The following is a 21,769-nucleotide window of genomic DNA, read 5'->3' as shown; positions in this document are numbered from 1 at the left end:
ACGTCAAATCCCTGGATTCTGAATCTTGTGAGTGGTGGCCTAAAGATGCGGTTCAGCCAGATTCCTTGCCGAACCTTTGTGATTACCCCCAAGAGGAAGGTCCAGGAAGAACAGATAGCCCTGGAGTCAGAGATATTAGAGCTAGTAGAGAAACGGGTCCTTCTCGAAGTTCCGATATCACAAAGGGGAACAGGATTCTATGCCCCTCTATTCATGATAAAAAAACAAATGGGTCCTTAAGGACCATCATCAACCTCAAGAGTCTAAACCAGTTGATAGAGAACCAGACTTTCAAAATGGAGTTTGTAAGCTCGGCAGTGAAGCTATTACACCACAGTTGCTTTATGGCAGTAATAGACTTGATGGATTGGGACATATAATAGCCATCCTTCCAGACTACCAGAAATATCTGAGAGTAGTCCTGTTCATTCAGGAGGAACGGAGTCCTTTTCAGTTTACTGCCCTGCATTTCGGTCTCTCCATAGCCCCGAAAGTATTTACGAAATTAATAGCTGAGGTAGCAGTCTTTCTACGACTCAAAAACGTAGTGATCGTTCCCTACTTAGATGACTTTTTGGTAATAGGAAAATCCGAAGTCCACTACTCCAGTCAGCTTCTAGTAGCCAAGGCGATGTTGCACCGGCTAGGATGCTTGATAAATACCCAAAAATCAAAATGAACCCCCTCAAGGACTCAAATCTTCCTGGGTCTAATCCTGAATGTAGTGCCGGCGTCCCTGCCCTCTGCTAGGCAGGGACGCTGTTCCCCTCACCGCTCTGCTCCGTGCCCGGCGTCCCTCTCCCGCTCTGCTGGCAGCGCGCGCTCCTTCCCGGCCACTGTGCTTAGGGCTCGCGCGCGCGCCCTCCCTCCCTCTTAAAGGGGCCGCGCGCGCCGTCCTAAGGAGTCCCCGGCCAATGGCCGGAGGACTTTACCATATATAAGGCACCTCCGCCAAAATGGAGGTGCCCGAGCAATGTTGTTGCACCGTTCTACTCTGCTTCAGCCCTCAGGTCCCTTGCCAGTTACCTGCCAGTTACCTGCCAGATTCCTGCCAGCTTGCTGTCCTAATCCTGCCTGATTTCCTGTTACCTGCCTGCCTGAGGTCCGACGGTCTGCCTTACAACTCCGGTCAGTCTGTCTAAGGACCAACTTGCCCGCTCACCTGGGAGCGCACATCAGCTACCTGCCTGCTTGCCTGAGGTCCGACGGTCTGCCTTACAACTCCGGTCAGTCTGTCTATGGACCAGCTTGCCCGCTCACCTGGGAGCGCTTCTCCGCTACCTGCCTGCTTGCCAGCCCGGAGGCTCCGCTGTCACGTGCTGTGACCACCAGCTATTCCAGACTCTTGCCCGCTCACCTGGGAGCGCTTCTCCGCTACCTACCTGCTTGCCTACCTGGAGGCTTCGCCGTCACGTGCTGTGACCACCTGCTATTCCAGAGACTCTCGCTTGCTCACCTGGGAGCACACATCCTCCATCTGCCTTGCTAGCCTACCTGGAGGTTCAGCCATCACAGGTCGTACCTACCCTTTACCTAGAGACTGCCCCGGTCACTTGCCGTGACCTCCAGCCCGTTCTTCTAGAGACTGCCCCGGTCACTTGCCGTGACCTCCAGCCCGTTCTTCCAGAGACTGCCCCGGTCACTTGCCGTGACCTCCAGCCCGTTCTTCCAGAGACTGCCCCGGTCACTTGCCGTGACCTCCAGCCCGTTCTTCCAGAGACTGCCCCGGTCACTTGCCGTGACCTCCAGCCCGTTCTTCCAGAGACTGCCCTGATCACTTGCCGTGACCTCCTGCCCGTACACCCAGAGACTGTCCCGGTCACCTGCTGTGACTGCCTGCCTGGTCGCCACCCGCTCCCTTACAAGGACCGCTCCCTTGTATAGTAGCTCAGAGGTTCCGCCTCCCAGACCCGTTACACTGAATTCTCATCTCCAAGCCTGCTTCCTCCCACAAGACAAGGTCCGCAAAGTAATCGGCTTAGTCTCGAAGGCCATAAAGTCTCCTGTAATGTCCCTAAGATAAGCAATGTCCCTCCTGGGCTCCATGACGGCCTGTCTCCAAGCAGTCAGATGGGCTCAGGGGCATATGAGGCTTCTTCAATGGGAGGTCCTGTCAGCGCAGAGATCCTTCAACGGGCATTTAGAAAGAAAGCTATCTCTTTCCCTAGAAGCTGTAGATTCCCTTTCGTGGTGGACAAACAGGGAAAATTTGACCTCAGGCATACAGTAGTCCAGACCAGTAGACCCTGTGGTTACAACCGATGCAAGCGGCTCTGGATGGGGGGGTCATTTAGAAGAACTCTCAGTACAGGGTCATTGGGCATACCACGAGATGGGGGCATCCTCAAAAAGAACTTTGGGCAGTTCTGAAATCCTTGATGAGCTTCCTTCCTCACATTCAGGGTCACCAGGTCAATCGGACAACAGTAGCCTATGTAAATCACCAGGGGGGAACAAGGTCACGCTCCTTGATGACAGTGGCAGACGGAATCATACATCTGGCAGAGCAACGTCTCCCATCCCTCAGTGCACTACACATAAGTTATTGAGAGTTAATTTGTGGTCCTTTCGTTTTTCCAGCAGTGGTCCTTTTTGCTTTTCGAGCGGTGGTCCTTTTTGCTTTTCGAGCGGTGGTCCTTTTGTTTTTCCAGCGGTGGTCTTCATGAGCGCCATCGCAGTGATTGACACTTGAACTGCACTTGCGGTCCCTTCATAGTTGTAGTGGATTTCTCTTTCCTTAGTTGTGTTCTTATCGCCATCTTCTGGCTGAGAACAGTTGTGGTTGTGGCTCAGCACTGTATGGAGCCGGACTTCTGCAAGACACCTGGTGGTGTTATGAAGGCCAGAGATTCCACCAATGAACTCCTGACGAGGGATATCCATTAATTATAAGCCCTTCCAGGTGATGACCTGATGAAGCTGCTTGAGACAATGCCAAGGGGGTGTAAAGCCATCCTCAGAGTAAGGCTTCATTCAGACCTCCGGGTTGAATCCATTTTCATGGCTAGAACATGTACCTATTATACTCTATGGTGCTGTTCACACATCCATGTTTGTTCACTGACCGTGTGTCCATGCAAAACTCAAGAACCAATACAAGTCTATGGGTCCATGAAAAATCCGTACAGCACACGGATGACAGCAGTACAGTCTGTGCTGTACGGATGTAACATTGCAAAGGAGAAGCTTTGTAATTAATCCATCCGTGAAAATCACTGATTAAAAACTGGTGACGAGCACGGCCACCCCGACCGTACGCTGGTGGCGAGCACGGCCGCCCGGACCGTACGCTGGTGGCGAGCACGGCCGCCCGGACCGTACGCTGGTGGCGAGCACGGCCGCCCGGACCGTACGCTGGTGGCGAGCACGGCCGCCCGGACCGTACGCTGGTGGCGAGCACGGCCGCCCGGACCGTACGCTGGTGGCGAGCACGGCCGCCCGGACCGTACGCTGGTGGCGAGCACGGCCGCCCGGACCGTACGCTGGTGGCGAGCACGGCCGCCCGGACCGTACGCTGGTGGCGAGCACGGCCGCCCGGACCGCCGCGGACCGGCTGTGCCCTGTGTGTGACTGCCCTAATAATACATGTAAATAACATGGGGTACTTGGTTAATGCTATTTTGATCAAAAAAAGCATAAAAGCCATCCCACCACATCAAGGTGTACCCATTGGGACAGTCCTATCCTGTATGTAGTAGTAAATGCTCACCTTGTGTCAGCCGACCTCAGTGTGAATAAGGGCAGAGCAGGACGTGCCGACTGTGCACTCACCTGTCCATGGGAAGCTGTGCAGATAAATGCCCCGCTCAGAGTACGAGAAACTACAGCAAAACCCAAGAAATGAGAAATGATTCAAACAAAAATCTTTAATCTACTCTCAGAACACGGGCGGAAATACAATAGGTGTTATTTGTGCAGCCCCCCAGGGGCCCTAGAGCCAAGGGGGCCCATTTCTATCTCCACGGCTGGAGGGATTGTGCATTATGAAGAGCTCTTCTGTCTCAGGAGACTGGCGACCAAAGGCGGTAAGATACCAAAGCGATTCCCATGGAGTGTGAGGATGTGATTGAAGCTCCATATATATCGTGTACTGAGAATCGAGGTTGGTGAAGGGATGTGTGAGAAGCCGTGAAACCTCCATCAATGTGACAATTACTATATTGGTATAAGCAGTGACATCTCTATTGTACAATGGCTGCGTCACTAACGCTGAGCATTGATGTTGTGTCTCCACAGAACGTGGTGAAGCTGATGCGGGGTCTTCTTCAGTGCATGATCAGACAGGTAGGTAACATGGGGGGGTCTAGCAGAAGGCACAGACCCCGCGCGGTGGCATCTGCTCTCGGTGATCAGTAACCTACAGCAGGGTTCCCCAACTCCAATCCTCAAGTCCCACCATCAGAACATGTTTTCAGGATTTCCTTAGTATCCTCAGGTGACAAATGCAGTAATCCCATCACCTGTGCAATAGTAAGGAAATCCTGAAAACATGGCCTGATGGTGGGCCTTGTGGACTGCTCCTGGTCGGCGGTAACCTGCGGGGTCTGCTCCTGGTCGGCGGTAACCTGCGGGGTCTGCTCCTGGTCGGCGGTAACCTGCGGGGCCTGCTCCTGGTCGGCGGTAACCTGCGGGGCCTGCTCCTGGTCGGCGGTAACCTGCGGGGCCTGCTCCTGGTCGGCGGTAACCTGCGGGGCCTGCTCCTGGTCGGCGGTAACCTGCGGGGCCTGCTCCTGGTCGGCGGTAACCTGCGGGGCCTGCTCCTGGTCGGCGGTAACCTGCGGGGCCTGCTCCTGGTCGGCGGTAACCTGCGGGGCCTGCTCCTGGTCGGCGGTAACCTGCGGGGCCTGCTCCTGGTCGGCGGTAACCTGCGGGGCCTGCTCCTGGTCGGCGGTAACCTGCGGGGCCTGCTCCTGGTCGGCGGTAACCTGCGGGGCCTGCTCCTGGTCGGCGGTAACCTGCGGGGCCTGCTCCTGGTCGGCGGTAACCTGCGGGGTCTGCTCCTGGTCGGCGGTAACCTGCGGGGCCTGCTCCTGGTCGGCGGTAACCTGCGGGGCCTGCTCCTGGACGGCGGTAACCTGCGGGGCCTGCTCCTGGTCGGCGGTAACCTGCGGGGCCTGCTGGTATTTGGCTATTGTATATAGGTATTATTTGGACACTGTATGTCAGTTATATTTTTTAGTTTATTTTGGCCCGATGATCGTCATTATTCCTATTTTTTCAATAATCCTGTTGTGATGTATGCACGATACAAAGTGATGCGCTTATATTTTATTGATATCTGAGTGCACAGTGTGAGTATATGTGGTTGTATATAAGCTATATAATATGTATATATCTTCACCCCCGCGGTCTCTCCAGATATATAGCTCTTGGCCTAGGATGGGTGTTTGCTTTATTTTCAGGTTTTCTCTTTCTCTGCTCTTCATGTTGCAGTGATTATTGTCTCTTATCTAGGAGTCCATTGTAGTAGACTTCAGATCACACCCGGTGTCCATTGTTCTGCAGGAGCAGCAATTGTATAGCAACTTATACACAGCCATTGCTAAAGGTTACCTATAGTATAGGATCAATGGTCAGGGACGTCAACTCAAACACACAGAGGGCCAAAATGAAAAACCCGGACAAAGTCACGGCCAAAGAGTATACAGAATAATGGGCCCCACACTGTCCTCCATACAGAATAATGGGCCCCACACTGTCCTCCATACAGAATAATGGGCCCCACACTGTCCTCCATACAGAATAATGGGCCCCACACTGTCCTCCATACAGAATAATGGACCCCACACTGTCCTCCATACAGAATAAGGGGCGCCACATTGTCCTCCATATAGAATAATGGGCCCCACACTGTCCTCCATATAGAATAATGGGCCCCACATAATCTTCCATACAGAATAATGGGCCCCACATAGTCCTCCATACAGAATAAGGGGCGCCACATTGTCCTCCATATAGAATAATGGGCCCCACACTGTCCTCCATATAGAATAATGACCCCACAAAGTCATCCATACAGTATAATGTGCCCCACATAGTCCTCCATACAGTATAATGGGCCCCACATAGTCCTCCATACAGTATAATGGGCCCCACACTGTCCTCCACACAGTGTAATGGGCCCCACACTGTCCTCCACACAGAGTAATGGGCCCCACACTGTCCTCCACACAGAGTAATGGGCCCCACACTGTCCTCCACACAGAGTAATGGGCCCCACACTGTCCTCCACACAGAGTAATGGGCCCCACACTGTCCTCCACACAGAGTAATGGGCCCCACACTGTCCTCCACACAGAGTAATGGGCCCCACATAGGGTTAGTGGTTTTGGTGTCGCGGGCCAGAGTTTGACCTGTATGGGGTCTATTTTAAACAATGGCTTTGTTTTCAGATAAGCGGGAAGGCAGCCTATGTAAGGCTTTAATAACGGGGGAAGGCAGGCTGTGTAGGGCTTTAATAACGGGGGAAGGCTGCCTGTGTAGGGCTTTAATAACGGGGGAAGGCTGGCTGTGTAGGGCTTTAATAACGGGGGAAGGCTGCCTGTGTAGGGCTTTAATAACGGGGGAAGGCTGCCTGTGTAGGGCTTTAATAACGGGGGAAGGCAGGCTGTGTAGGGCTTTAATAACGGGGGAAGGCAGGCTGTGTAGGGCTTTAATAACGGGGGAAGGCAGCCTGTGTAGGGCTTTAATAACGGGGGAAGGCTGCCTGTGTAGGGCTTTAATAACGGGGGGAAGGCAGGCTGTGTAGGGCTTTAATAACGGGGGAAGGCTGCCTGTGTAGGGCTTTAATAACGGGGGAAGGCTGGCTGTGTAGGGCTTTAATAACGGGGGAAGGCTGCCTGTGTAGGGCTTTAATAACGGGGGAAGGCTGGCTGTGTAGGGCTTTAATAACGGGGGAAGGCTGCCTGTGTAGGGCTTTAATAACGGGGGAAGGCAGGCTGTGTAGGGCTTTAATAACGGGGGAAGGCAGCCTGTGTAGGGCTTTAATAACGGGGGAAGGCTGCCTGTGTAGGGCTTTAATAACGGGGGGAAGGCAGGCTGTGTAGGGCTTTAATAACGGGGGAAGGCTGCCTGTGTAGGGCTTTAACCTTTTAGTAGCTGAGCCAATTATGTTCTTATTGACCTCTATCGCTTTGAGGTAATTACTCTGGAACTTGAACGGATCCCCCCTGATTCTGAGACAGTTTTTTTCGTGACATATTGTGCTTCATAATTGTGGTACAATTTCTTCGATATACCTTGTGATTATTAGTGAAAAATCAGAAAGTTGGCGAAAATTATGACAATTTTGCATTTTTCAAGCTTTTAATTTTTATGTCTTCCAACAGAGGCTGGACAGACGTGTACGAGAGTTTCGTGAATTGAGCCGGGGTTTGGACACGAGGACCCTGGAGGTCCCCTCCAACTCTAACATTCTATCGCTCTATGAAACCAGAGAGATCTGTCACACTAATTAGTTAATGAGTAACATTTCCTCATGTCTGCTTTACATCAGCATAATTTTTCATTATGAAGTTATAAGGGTTAAAAGTTAACCAGCGATTTCTCATTTTTCCAACCAAATTTACAAAACCATTTTTTTAAGGACCACATCACATATGAAGTGACTTTGTGAGGGATTATATGACTGAAAATACCCAAAAAGCGACACCATTTTAAAAGCTGCCCTCCTCATGGTGCTCAAAACCACATTCAAGAAGTTTATTAACCCTTGAGGTGCTTCACAGGAACTAAAGCAACGTGGAAGGAAAAATTTAACATTTTAGCCCCAAATTTTTCATTTTTACTAGATTAACAGGAGAAAATAAGCCCCCTAATTTGTTGTGCAATTTCTCCTGAGTACGTGATTCCCCATATGTGGGGGGAAAACTACTGTTTGGGCGCATGGCATGGTTCGGAAAGGAAGGAGCGCTGTTTGACTTTTTGAATGCAAAAATGGCTGGAATTGAGAGCGGACGCCATTTTGCGTTTGGAGAGCAATTTTTACTGAACACAATGATACGCCATTTTTTGTCCTCTACTGTTTGAGCACATGGCGGGGATCGGTTGGGAAGGAGATACTCGGCTTTTAGAATGCACATTCCATGTGAATAGTTTGTGGGCTCCATTAGCCGAGCCCCTGAGGTGCCAGAACAGCAGAAACCCCCCCCCCCCAGGGGACCCCATATTGGATATGTCCCTGCCTAAGGAATTCATCTAGGGGTGTACTTAGTATTGTGAACCCACAAGTGTCACACAGAATTTTACCACATTGAGATGTGGAAATAAGACATTTTTGTGGTAACAATGTAATTTTTGCATTTGCTGCAAACTTGTCAGGTACACAAGGGTTAATAGGTGAAACTTCACCCCACAATTTATTGCGCAATTTCTCCTGAATGCGGTGATGCCCTATATGTCGTCAGAAATCACTGTTAGGCCACACGTCAGGGCTAAGAAGGGAAGGGAAAGGAAAGGGAAGGGAAAGGACTATTGTAGTAGTAACACCTCACAATGAATTCAGCTACAGTGACTGCTATTTAATTTGGAGAATTGTAAATCTGCCAGTTTAGTGCCTATACGTTGTGCCCCCATATATTGTAGTGCCTTCATGCATTGTGCCTTCATGCATTGTGCCCCCTACAGTGTAGTGCCCCCATATATTGTAGTGCCTTCATGCATTGTGCCCCCATATATTGTAGTGCCTTCATGCATTGTGCCCCCCTACAGTGTAGTGCCCCCTTATATTGTAGTGCCTTCATGCATTGTGCCTCCATATATTGTAGCGCCTTCATACATTGTGCCCCCTACTGTGTAGCGCCCCCATATATTGTAGCGCCTTCATACATTGTGCCCCCATATATTGTAGTGCCCCCATATACTGTAGTGCCTTCATACATTGTGCCCCCTACAGTGTAGTGCCGCCATATATTGTAGTGCCTTCACACATTGTGCCCCCTACAGTGTAGTGCCTCCATATATTGTAGCGCCTTCATACATTGTGCCCCCATATATTGTAGTGCCCCCATATACTGTAGCGCCTTCATACATTGTGCCCCCATATATTGTAGTGCCCCCATATACTGTAGTGCCTTCACACATTGTGCCCCCTACAGTGTAGTGCCTCCATATATTGTAGTGCCTTCATACATTGTGCCCCCTACAGTGTAGTGCCACCATATATTGTAGTGCCTTCACACATTGTGCCCCCTACAGTGTAGTGCCTCCATATATTGTAGTGCCTTCATACATTGTGCCCCCTACAGTGTAGTGCCACCATATATTGTAGTGCCTTCACACATTGTGCCCCCTACAGTGTAGTGCCTCCATATATTGTAGTGCCTTCATACATTGTGCCCCCTACAGTGTAGTGCCGCCATATATTGTAGTGCCTTCACACATTGTGCCCCCTACAGTGTAGTGCCCCCATATATTGTAGTGCCTTCATACATTGTGCCCCCTCCAGTCTAGTGCCCCCATATATTGTAGTGCCCCCATATATTGTAGTGCCCCCATATATTGTAGTGCCCCCATATATTGTAGTGCCCCCATATATTGTAGTGCCCCCATATATTGTAGTGCCCCCATATATTGTAGTGCCCCCATATATTGTAGTGCCCCCATATATTGTAGTGCCCCCATATATTGTAGTGCCCCCATATATTGTAGTGCCCCCATATATTGTAGTGCCCCCATATATTGTAGTGCCCCCATATATTGTAGTGCCCCCATATATTGTAGTGCCCCCATATATTGTAGTGCCCCCATATATTGTAGTGCCCCCATATATTGTAGTGCCCCCATATATTATAGTGACTTCATACATTGTGCCCCCTACAGTGTAGTGCCGCCATATATTGTAGTGCCTTCACAAATTGTGCCCCCTACAGTGTAGTGCCTCCATATATTGTTGGGCCCCCATGCATTGTGCCCCCTACAGTGTAGTGCCCCCATATATTGTAGTGCCTTCATACATTGTGCCCCCTCCAGTCTAGTGCCCCCATATATTGTTGCGCCCCCATGCATTGTGCCTGGCTTGTGCTTCCGGAGACACCCCATAAATGAAGTGCTCTCTCCCCACTACAATAATGCCAAACGTAGGCGCTTACTGCGGTTTAGGCACAGAGGGGCTCAGGAGCAGGGGGCTGAAGGATTTGGGAGCGCAGAATTCACTGGATTTTATTTGAAGAGGGAGGGAGCCATGTCTCTTTTCCAGACTCTTTGTTCTGGAAGTAATGTGGGACCCCCTATTGTTCCAGTGACAGATGACGGACCTGAGTGGGGGCTGGTGTTGTGTGGGATAAATTAGGGGTTTTATTGGTAACCTTTTGGGGTACATAATAATTTTTGATCACTCCCAGGATAAGGCTGGATCACATTCTTGTGTTCTACGCTGAGCTCTTACCTCGGGATTTCTGTGTAAATCACACAAAATTGTGATTCTGACGAAACCCCCAACGAAACCACCTACCATAATGAGGCGGATGGAGACACTTTGGGCTCCGTTTGGCACCTGCTCCGGTGGTCTCCATCTTTTTAGGAGTTCACAGATCTGTGGTCGTCCACACTTGTGCGCTAAAAAGATTCCTAAAATGATGGGACGCCGCTGGATCAGAGACCAGTCCAAAGTGCCTCCATCTGTCTTATAAGTGAGTGGTTCTGTCTGGGGTTTTGTCTGAATCGCGGTTTTGAGGAATTTACACAGAAACCTTGACGTAAGCGCTCAGCAGAGAGCGCAGGATAAATGTGACCAGAGCCTTATTCTGATATTTGGGAGGCAGAATGAACAAATAGACAGCAGTACCAGAATAGTTCTTATTTTTATTTTTGCTTAGTTCACCGTGCGGTGTAAGTGATAAGGCGGATTTATTCTTCGGGTCGGTGCGATTAGGTTTTGCTGCTGTCACACAATGCTTTTTATATAAGAAGTATTTTTTTTTCGTCGCCATATTCTGAGAGCTGTAATTTTTTCTTATTTTTTGGTGAACCAAGCTGTATGATGGCTTATTGTTTGTAGGACGAGTTGTAGATTTTTTTTATACCCTTTTGGGGCACAAAAAATGGCAATTCCGTTATTGTTTTTATTTGGTTACATTTTTGCTCGGTTCAAGACCAAAAACTTCCCGGGTCCTTAACCCCTTTACATCCCAAGTCTATTTACACCTTCTTGACCAGTCCAAATTTCACAGTTCTGATCACTGTCACTTTGAGAGAACTCCGGAACGCGTCAACGGATTCCCCTGATTTTGAGATTGTTTCTTTTCATGACATATTTAACTTCATGATGGTGGTAAAATTTCTTGTATATGATTGGCGTTTATTTGTGAAAAAAAAAAATGGAAATTTGGCGAAAATTTGGAAAATTTTTGCAATTTTGAAACTTAATTTTTATAAACATTTAACTTTTTTTTCACAAAAATGTTACTTTAGACTCAATTTCTTTTCACTTTCACTTGGGTAACAGGAGAAAATAGACCCTAAAATTTGATGTGTGATTTTATTGACACCAAATGTGCGTCACAGCATTTTATACCATTGGGCAGTGAAGAAAAAAATAATTACATTTTTGCCACAAAAATTTTAACCCCAGATTTTACATTTTCACACTTTTTTTCCGCTGATGGCGGTTTGTTTTTTTGCATGACAAGATGATGTTTTCAGCAGTACCATTTTTATTTACATCCATCTTTTTGATCGCGTTTTATTCCACTTTTGGTTTTGCGGTATGATGATAACGCATAGTTTTTTGTCTTGCTTTTTATTATTTTAGTTTTTTACAGTGTTCATTAAAGGGGTTAACTAGTGGGACTGCTTTATAATAGGTTGGGTTGTTCCGGACGTGGCGATACCAAATGGGTGTAGTTTTTTTTTTTATTTTTATTTTTCCATAAAAATATTTATTTGTGGGTAATATATATATATATTACTTTATTTTAAAAAACATTTTTCACTTTCTGACATTTTTCCACTTTTTTTCTTAGTCCCACTATGGGACTTTCACTTTCTGCAGGCTGATCGCTTGTATAGAATAGGAATGCTGGAGCATCCCTGTGCTGTACAAACTGTCAGCGCTGCACTGACAGGCAAACTTGCTAGATTATGCACTGAGCATGATCTCGCAGATTTGTTATCTCTGGTGACCCGGATGTCATCATGACCATCTGTCACCATAGCAGTGATCGGGCCCCCGCAATGACGTCGTGGGGTCTCCGATCCAAGGGCAGAGGGGGCTTCCTGCCTCTGCCTGCTTGCTAAATGCTGCAAACGATTTAGTTGATGGCCATAGGTTATATGGGAAAAACTGTTGACACTTTCCCTTTAAACATTTTTCTAAATCCTATAACAGAGAGAAGGATTCCACAGAATATGGAAAAACATATATTTATTTATTCTTTATTAAATTAAATAATTAACACTTAAAAAAGGAGAACATGGATAACATACAAGCATGGACACATGAAAAATGACTACAGCAATACAAATAAACACAAAATACATAGAGGTGTGTGTTTCACCATGGATGGGTAACTGTAATGTAGCGCCCCGAGGGTTCGGCCGCTACAGGGGTATTGCACCTCAGTCCAGAGGTGTGATATTCCACTCCCGGGTAAGGATGGAGTATGGACCAGGACTCGGTTAGCTGCATACAGCACACACACCCCATTTCCGAGGGACAGCTCAACGGTGCTCCCACTAGACAGAAGTGCAGGCACGACCGACTATGTCCCTGCCTGGAGTGGGGAGGGGGGTGGAACACCCAGTGCTGTAGGGGCAGATAGGGGTTGGTTCCTGAGTGTAGGTAGGAGCCCATTGGTTGCTGGTCACCTGGGCTCATGTTCTAGGGGAAGGTATATAAGGTGGGCACCATCTTAGTTCTGGGTCTTGTCTTGTCTGTGAGAGAAGGAGTTCAGCCAGAGAGGGCTGACAGGGAGCTGTGGCTCAGTCTGGGCCCAGCTCCACGAGGCAGGCCTGGAGAGGAGGCAAGGAACAGCAGGGAAAGAGAGAGAGAAACAGAGGGGCTCAGGAACAAGAAGGCAGAAGGGACCCTAAGAAACCACGAGAATCCAGGGTGAAGGGTCAGGCAGATTAAGGGTACTGGATCCCAAGTTGGTGGGGGAGAAACTACCCTCAGCCAAAGACCGGACGTCGTGATCATTTATTGGTGCGACACCTCATTAAACCTGCTAGGAAGGCACCATATAGGACAGCGGAGGACGGGGCCCACGTTTACCCGCACAAACGCAAGGCAGGCCAGAGAAAGGATAGAAGGGGGTCCTGGGCCATGCTCCTGAACTGCCTGGGGGTTGACCGAGCCCCTCACCTGGTGGACACTGCACGGCTTGGGTGGTCACTACCTGTACAGAAGAGACCCGGAGAATCTGAACTGTGAGTAAAAGGCATTGGACTGTAGTACGTTGTCTGTGTACTCTTTCACTCCTCCAGCACTAACGGCACTGGGACTCTTCACCATCATCCCCACCATCCACCGCACTGCCCTGGGGTTACACTCTTCCCGTGGGGAGTTATACAATCTCAACTGCACACACCATCAATCTCAGGGGACTGCCTTGCAGTGGCGGTTCCTAATAACCGCAATCCACGGGTGGCGTAGTCGGACATCACTTAAAACATCTAAGGACTACCACTGGTCTGACCACCCTGAGCCACGGGACCGGGTTGCCACTACTACCCCCATCGTCTCCCTATTGCCCGGTTCCGAGTGCCCCACGGCCCAGGGGGCGAGTCAGTATCACATGTGGGTAAAACAAAATAATAATCTTGTAGTTATTATACCTTTTATACCTTCCTTCATTAGCTCGCGGTCTCCGGAGCGGACTCCCGGTGCCATCGCGCGGTCTCCGGAGCGGACTCCCGGTGCCCTCATACCGTCATAATTTTTTTAAAAAAAAAACAACCAACCCCAAAATACCAACTTAAAAAAAAATAAATAGAAAAACAGTAAAAAAAAACAACCACAAACGTTCAAAAACCAATGTTTGTTTACTCCTCCCTTGCCTCTTCCACATCCTCCTCCTCCGCGCCCTGGTTGTAGATTATTTTTTATTTCTGCTCTGCTTAGTAGGGACAGGACGCAGCTATAGTTTGTACTCTGCACCCGTGTCTGTGATAGTACGGTGCATAACCAAAAGTTTCTTAATCTGCAACTGTTGGTGAGTGATGTGTCTGTAAACATCTTATTCTACTGTTAGGTTTTGTGCACACGGTCGTTATTGGCAGCACTGTGAACACAGTATACTCTATGCTGCGTTATATGCACCAGGTGAATCCGCATGTGTACATTGAACCAGACTAGTGACTCCACAAGAGAATTGACATGCTGCGGTCTGGAAAGAAGCTCCTCATGTCCCCGGGTGGTCCGCAGGTGCACGGAGGCGCATAGTGGGCATGGGATTTGGCCTCTGAGGTTTGCACTTAGCACAAGTGCTCTGTGTCTAATCCACAGCCATTACTGATCGTGTGCACATAGCCTTATGCACCCGTGTCTGTGATAGTACTGTGCGTAAAAATGAATTTTTCGAATGTGCAGCCGTGTTTGTAGCAGTACTTTGCCTAAAAACCACTTCAAAAATTCAAGAGAGCATCAAATAAGGGATGTGGCCATCAGGGCTGTGAAGTCGGTAAGCCAAACCTCCGACTCCTTAATTTCCACGACTCCGACTCCCTCATACACGGCTCATGTGTAAGTGATAAATTTACTGCAGCACAGATTCATCTCAGCTAAAAGTCCAGACCCTGAGATCAGGAATAGGACAGACATTTATAGGACATTTCATAACTTTCCCAAATTCTTATGAAAAAATATTCCCCACAAACTGCATTGAACTGCTGTACCCAATTTATTATATATTTTAGGAGTCGGTCCGTTTTATACCTACTCCGACTCCACCAAAATGGACACCAACTCCACAGCCCTGGTGGCCATCATGTTCTTGTATTTTGCCATCATGTTGTGTTTCTTGTTGTGTCATGTCAGTGTCATCTGCTGGGAATGTTCATTCTGGTCACATACATCTCTTCCACAGTTTCTATCTGGATAGCTTTCTTCCTTACATTCTTTGACAGAATCATGTTTATTACGGTGATCTCTAGTGAGAAATATATTTATTTTACTCACTTAAAATCATTGCGGTCCCCATTGGGGCTCACAATCTAAATTCCCTATCGGTATGTCTTTGAACCCGGAGAAAAAGCATGCAAACACGGGGAGAATATACAAACTCCTTGCAGATGTTGATCTTGATGGGATTTAAGCCCAGGACCCCAGCGCTGCAATGCTAACCACTGAGCCACCGTACAGTGCTAACCACTGATCCACCGTACAGGCAGAATTAACTCATTTAATGCGTATTTTGCAGTTTCAGTCCATCCTTTGGATGTGGTACACGATTATCAGGCTGCCCCTCCGGATAGACCCCTGATTCACTGTTACCCGTGGTCACCATGGTACAGAGCCCGTATGGCACCGGGGGGTGGTCTGAAGGCAGAGCGGCTCGCTGTGTGGGCAGGCTCAGAAACAGCAGGTGGAGAGAATGGCCTCCAGAGGACACCTCGGCCTCCCTGCCTAGTCAACCAACTCATCCAATTCAATGCACAGGATCGCTCGGAAGAGAGACCATGGCATAGGGGCTTTCCATGCATTCCTTTATCAGGTCGTAATTTTACGGTGATCTGTAGTCAAACATTCAAAAATGTTTATCCAAATTGACTGATTTGATGACCATTCAAAGTTTTTTTTGCTGTACCATCCGTGTGTGTGCTGCCATTATGGTACAGGACCGCATCTTAAAAAAATGTTTTAATCCAATCCACTTCACAAACCTTTTAATTTCGGCCCAAAATTTGTTCCTTTTTTGTGGGGGGATTCTATGCTATTTTAAGTAAATCCTGTCACAAATCATTAGGGGATTGGTGGCAGCTCTGGGTATGCTGGAATTTTAAATGTAGTTTTTTTTTTTTTTTCCTTTGGTCCAGCAAGGATTAATGTTAGTCTCTTGCTGGCAGCCTTTTTAGGACTGTCAGCTGATGTTTGGTACCACTCCCACCTCCCTTTAAATAGCCATATGATCCATCAGCTGGCGGTCGGTTATAGTGTTGATTCTATTCAGACCAGCTGGAGGCGTGGAGTCTATGTAGGAGTTCTGTACCCTGGTGCCATTGTTGGAGCTTTGCTGCAGGTTTTAAGTTAAGTTGTTTTTCTTAGTTGTTCTTGCTGCCAGTCCCTAGTTGATAATCTTTCCCTGTGTTATTTATCTATAGTGACAAGGTTAGCGCCCTTATCGGTCGTGCACTAGCCAGGGTTAGTTTAGGTGACAGTCAGGGACTAGGCACTTGATGGCAGTGAGGGGAAGGACCCGCTTAGGGTGTTAGGGGAGCTTAGGGACAGACACAGGTTGGTGTCAGGAGGTGTCCCATTCCTCACTCAGCACCATTATGGCCTTCCTACCCCTATATCATCCCGTTTGTATCAATGTGTTGTGCTGTTGGCCGGACATCCCCTTGTTCGTCTGTGACTATTCCCCTGTTCAAATTTGTTTACGGGGCACTTATCCTGCTATTACCCCAATTTTTCTTCCTTTTGCAGTCTTAGTCCTTACTATGACCATTTTACAGCCATTTTAAAGCACTGAAGTTCAGGTCGCCATTGACTTTTATGGGTTTCAGATACCGAACCGAACTTTTAACTCTAGTTCTGCTGAACCCGATGAACATGCACGAGTTCACTCATTCCTAGTGGTAACGTATAAATCCCTGAAAATACGCTTTTATCATTTCAATTCCTATTTAACATGGTAACTCGCAGCTTTCTATGGGTTGTGCCGGTAACCTCATCCAGAAACAGAGGGTGTATAGAAGAAATGCCTGAAACACAGGGAGCAAAGATTAAAGTGCAACCGTCGCTTTCATTTTTATTACAAGAATCGATAATACACCTGAAAATGAGCCGATAGTAATAGATCTGATCGGAGACATCCGCTGCGTTCTCTGCCTGAGCTGATCAGTCATTAGAAGTTCTCAATCTACAAGAATCAAGACAGTGTTCATTACTGAGAGGAGATGGCAGTTAGGAGTCTGTGTACTGAGGGCGGAGCTCTGCCTCCAGCTCCTCCCCTCTACATAGAACCTTACCAGCACCAACTGTCATCGCCTTTCTCAGTAGATGACCGAGAGAAGCCGATGTCTGTGATAAGATGTATTACAAAGTTTCTTGTGGTCATATGTACTATTGATTTTTGAAATAAAAATTACAACAATGGTTACTCCTTTAAATTAGGATAAAAGATGAAATTAGAATTTCTCATCAGATTGCAGGGGAGGTAGACGTAGCACAGAGTCTGTAGTACCAGCGCTGTGGTGCGGCATGACTGGCTTGTGAATGTTGTGCTAATAGCACTACGTTCCCTGACACTTTATATACATGATATAAGATTATATCAGCCGTGCCATGTTTCAGGCGTGTGACGTCACGCTCTGACCAAACAAGAAATGTCGCCGTCATGGAGCTTACGATGGGAATCAAATGATAGCTGATCAGTATCAGATCAGTGGGGGTCCGACACCCAACATCCCCACCAGTTAACTGTTTCATGCTCCGGAGGCTGGATGTAATCACATGGAGCAGAACTGCCCTGAGCAACTCTAGTCAATGTGTAGTGGTCACTGCCGTGTGCTGCAGAACAGTTTGTGGGCTTTTACCATACAGCAAGCTTAAAAACTGCCAGAACTCCCTGAATTTTACTTCTAACTGAATTTAACTATATATATTTTTTATCTAGGTGTCGAAAGTGGAAGAATTTAAATACAGCCAGAGCACGAGGGATTGCCTACATGCCAAGTACAACACCTCCACGTGTACCACTGTTGTGGGAGATGACCAATGGGGGCACTTACAGCTGGACGCTACGTCACTATATCTGCTGTTCCTGGCGCAGATGACCACATCTGGTATCGTATTACTTATTTTTACCACTGTATATAATACATATTTGATACTCTGCCGATTTTGCAAGTTTTCTCGCCCACAAAGAATGGAGAGGTCTGTAATTTTTATCGTAGGAACACTTCACCTGTGAGAGACAGAATCTAAAAAAAAAAAAATCCAGAAAATAACATTTAGGATTTTTACATAATTAATCTGCATTTTATTTCATTAAATAAGTATTTGACACAATAGATACAGAACTTAATATTTGGCACAGAAACCTTTGTTTGCAGTTACAGAGGTCAGACGTTTCCTGTAGTTCTTGACCAGGTTCGCACACACTGCAGCAGGGATTTTGGCCCCCTCCTCCATACAGATCTTCTTCAGATCTTTCAGGTTTCGGGGCTGTTGCTGGGCATCATTGAGTTTCAGGTCCCTCCAAAGATTTCCAATTGGGTTCAGGTCTGGAGACTGGCTAGACCACTACAGGACCTTGAAATGCTTCTTACAGAGCCACTCTTTAGTTGCTTGTTTCAGGTCATTGTCATGATCAAAGACCCAGTGTAACATCCCTGGCGGCGTGCTTGCATAGTGCACCACCTCCCACCATGCAAGACTGCAATCTTACCGGTCAGTCCATGCTGCACTCTTTGCTCCAGTACCTGCTCTGTCCATGTCTCTTGTCTGATTGCTTAGGGTGTCGGCGTGGCTTTCTGCTTGTTTCTTATAGCTACTGTGTGCACAGTCCTAGTGCATCCCCAGCCTATTGCTGTGAGTCACTGGATACTTAAACCCCCTCCACCCAGTGGGAGGTGCCTGAGCAACACTTTCTTACAGTCTGTGTTCTGTGCAACTGTTAGTTGCCAGGTCCTGTCCTGACTCTGTTTCCGCCACCCTGGGGGCCGAGTACCCAGGGCCGATACCTGTATCTCTGACTTCTAGTCTGTTTCCGCCACCCCGGGGGCTGAGTTCCCAGGCTCGTTCCTGTATCTTATTCCCGGTTCAGTTCCTGTCTGAACAGTGTCCTAGCCCGTTACTTGTTTCTCTCTATGTCCGTACCTTCCCTTTGCCTGCAGTGTCTGAAATTGCACCTAACTCCAACTCGTTGTCTCTGTACTTCTGTTTGTGAGTTTTGTGTCCACTCGCTACTTCATTGTAAGTACCTTGTGTGTATCTGGTTCTGCTTGTCCCCTTTCCCTGCCTCTGTATCTACCTCCTGTGTTTTAACCATCTTTCTGTATTTTCCAGTCTTTTCCATGTGAACAGAGCCCTGTCCTGTCTGCCTTCACCTTTTGCTCTGCTTGTTCACCGCTCCGGCAGTTCCGCTCTGCTTCGCTTGTTTTGCTCTGCTCTGCTTTTTCTACCGCATCTGCGGGTTTTGCTCTGCTCAGCTTGTCTACCGCATCTTCGGGTTTTGCTCTGCTCAGCTTGTCTACTGCATCTGCGGGTTTTGCTCTGCTCAGCTTGTCTACTGCATCTGCGGGTTTTGCTCTGCTCAGCTTGTCTACCGCATCTGCGGGTTTTGCTCTGCTCAGCTCGTCTACCGCACCTGCGGCTCCTTTCCTGTGTCCCAGTCTGTACAGGTCCCTATCCTGCCTGCGTTTCTACCTCCCATACCCGCCTCTCTGCATGTCAGCCGTGCCTGCCAGTGCCCACCTGTCTGCACGCCAGCCGTGCCTGCCAGTGCCCACCTGTCTGCATACCAGCTGTGCCTGTCAATATCCACCTGTCTGCATACCAGCCGTGTTTGCCAGTACCCACCTGTCTACATGCCAGTCTAACCTGCCTGTTCCTGCATTCCCCGGTGTGGGTCAACAGCTGTGACCGGGGTCTGACCTGGAGTAGCACCTCGTCCCTCTGCTCGGTTCCTCCTTGGTTCACGGAGTCGATTGAGCCGCTGTGCGACCTTGGTCGGATCGGGTTGATACTTAGTTACCCCCCTCCAGGCACTCCTCAATTCATGGTACAGTGGGATCACTAATCACGCTCACGCCAGTCAGTCCGGGCGTGAGCGTAACACCCAGCCACGACCCATCTTCAATGTTCTTACTGAGGGAAGGAGGTTGTTGGCCAAAATCCCACGATACATGATCCCATCCATCCTCCCTACAGTACTGTGCAGTCGTCCTATCCACTTTGCAGAAAATAACCTCCAAAGTTTGGTGTTTCCCCCACCATGCATCACAGTTGGGATGGTGTTCTTGGGGTTGTACTCATCCTTCTTCTTCCTCCAAACACGGCGAGTGGAGTTGATACCAAAAAGTTCTATTTTGGTATCGTTTGACTACATGACCTTCTCCCATGCCTCCTCTGGATCATCTAGATGGTCATTGGTGAACTTCAAATGGGACTGGACATGTGCTGGTGTGAGCAGGGGCATCTTGCGTGCCCTGCAGGGTTTTAATCCATGACGGAGTAGTATGTTACTAACTGTTATGTTTGAGACTGTGGTCCCAGCTCTCTTCAGGTCATTGACCAGGTCCTCCTGTGTAGTTCTGGGCTGATTCCTGACCTTTCTCAGAGTCATCCTTACCCCACGAGGCGAGATCCTGCATGGAGCCCCAGACCGAGGAAGATTGACAGTCATATTGTGTTTTTTCCATTTTCTAATAATTGTGCCAACATTTGCTGCCTTCTCACCAAGCTGCTTGCCTATTGTCCTGTAGCCCATCTTAGCCTTGTGGATGTCTACAATTTTGTCCCAGGTGTACTTAGACAGCTCTTTGGTCTTGGCCATGGTGGAGAGGTTGGAGTGTGATTGATTGTGTGAATAGGTGTCTTTTATACAAGTAACGAGTTCAAACAAGTGCAATTAATACAGGTAATGAGTGCAGAGTAGGAGGACTTCTTAAAGAAAAACTAACAGGTCTATGAGAGCCAGAATTCTTGCTGGTTGGTCGGTGATCAAATACTTATTTCATGCAATAAAATGCAGATTAATTATGTAATAATCATACTATGTGATTTTCTGAATTTTGTTAGATTCTGTTTCTCACAAGTGAAGTGACCTACGATGAACATTACAGACCCCTCCATTCTTTGTAGGTGGGAAAACTTGCAAAACCAGCAGCGTATCAAATCCTTATTTTCCCCACTGTATGGCATCATATTAATGCCACGTCACTATATCTGCTGTCCCTGGCACAGGTGACCACGTCTGGTATATTATGTATGGTATCCTGTGAATGTCACCAGGTAAGGATATCTTCTGTCCCCACGGCTTCTCATTATTCTATGCAGGTCTCCATATAATCTACACTTTGGATGAAGTGACCTTTATCCAGAATTTGGTGTTTTACATAGAAGCCGCGTATAAGACAGCGGTAAGTTGGGAGCGCACTGTTCAGACAAGCGGACGAGACACTTACATTACCATGTAATGGGGAATGTCTTCTGTAGGACTTTGGGATGTGGGAACGCGGTGACAAGACGAACCAGGGCATTGCCGAGCTAAACGCCAGCTCTGTAGGAATGGCCAAGGTAAGAAGACTTCTTTATCGTTTTCTCTTACTTTGGGCTCTCGCTATATTGTATTCTTTCCCTGACTTCTTTATCGTTTTCTCTTACTTTGGGCTCTCGCTATATTGTATTCTTTCCCTGACTTCTTTATCGCTTTCTCTTCCTTTGGGCTCTCGCTATATTGTATTCTTTCCCTGACTTCTTTATCGCTTTCTCTTCCTTTGGGCTCTCGCTATATTGTATTCTTTCCCTGACTTCTTTATCGCTTTCTCTTCCTTTGGGCTCTCGCTATATTGTATTCTTTCCCTGACTTCTTTATCGCTTTCTCTTCCTTTTGGGCTCTCGCTATATTGTATTCTTTCCCTGACTTCTTTATCGCTTTCTCTTCCT

At 47.9% G+C, this 21,769-nt stretch overlaps 1 protein-coding gene across 2 annotated transcripts in view; it reads left to right on the top strand.

Moving 5' to 3' along the window:
- The window catches only part of PHKA1 (phosphorylase kinase regulatory subunit alpha 1), a 262,039-nt gene that overhangs the window by 9,531 nt on the left and 230,739 nt on the right, over positions 1–21,769 (top strand). For both annotated transcript variants that reach the window (XM_073639602.1, XM_073639601.1), the window contains exons 3-6: positions 4,237–4,284; positions 17,775–17,943; positions 21,161–21,243; positions 21,320–21,400. In XM_073639602.1, the coding sequence (XP_073495703.1) occupies positions 4,237–4,284; positions 17,775–17,943; positions 21,161–21,243; positions 21,320–21,400 (381 nt within the window). The remainder of the gene's footprint in view (positions 1–4,236; positions 4,285–17,774; positions 17,944–21,160; positions 21,244–21,319; positions 21,401–21,769) is intronic.

This window comes from Phyllobates terribilis, unplaced genomic scaffold, assembly GCF_046119375.1.
Source record: "Phyllobates terribilis strain yellow unplaced genomic scaffold, ASM4611937v1 Scaffold_7__3_contigs__length_470593459, whole genome shotgun sequence".
Classification (NCBI taxonomy): domain Eukaryota; kingdom Metazoa; phylum Chordata; class Amphibia; order Anura; family Dendrobatidae; genus Phyllobates; species Phyllobates terribilis.
Note: the sequence above shows the minus strand (reverse complement) of the source record. Positions and strands in the feature narration are given on the sequence as shown.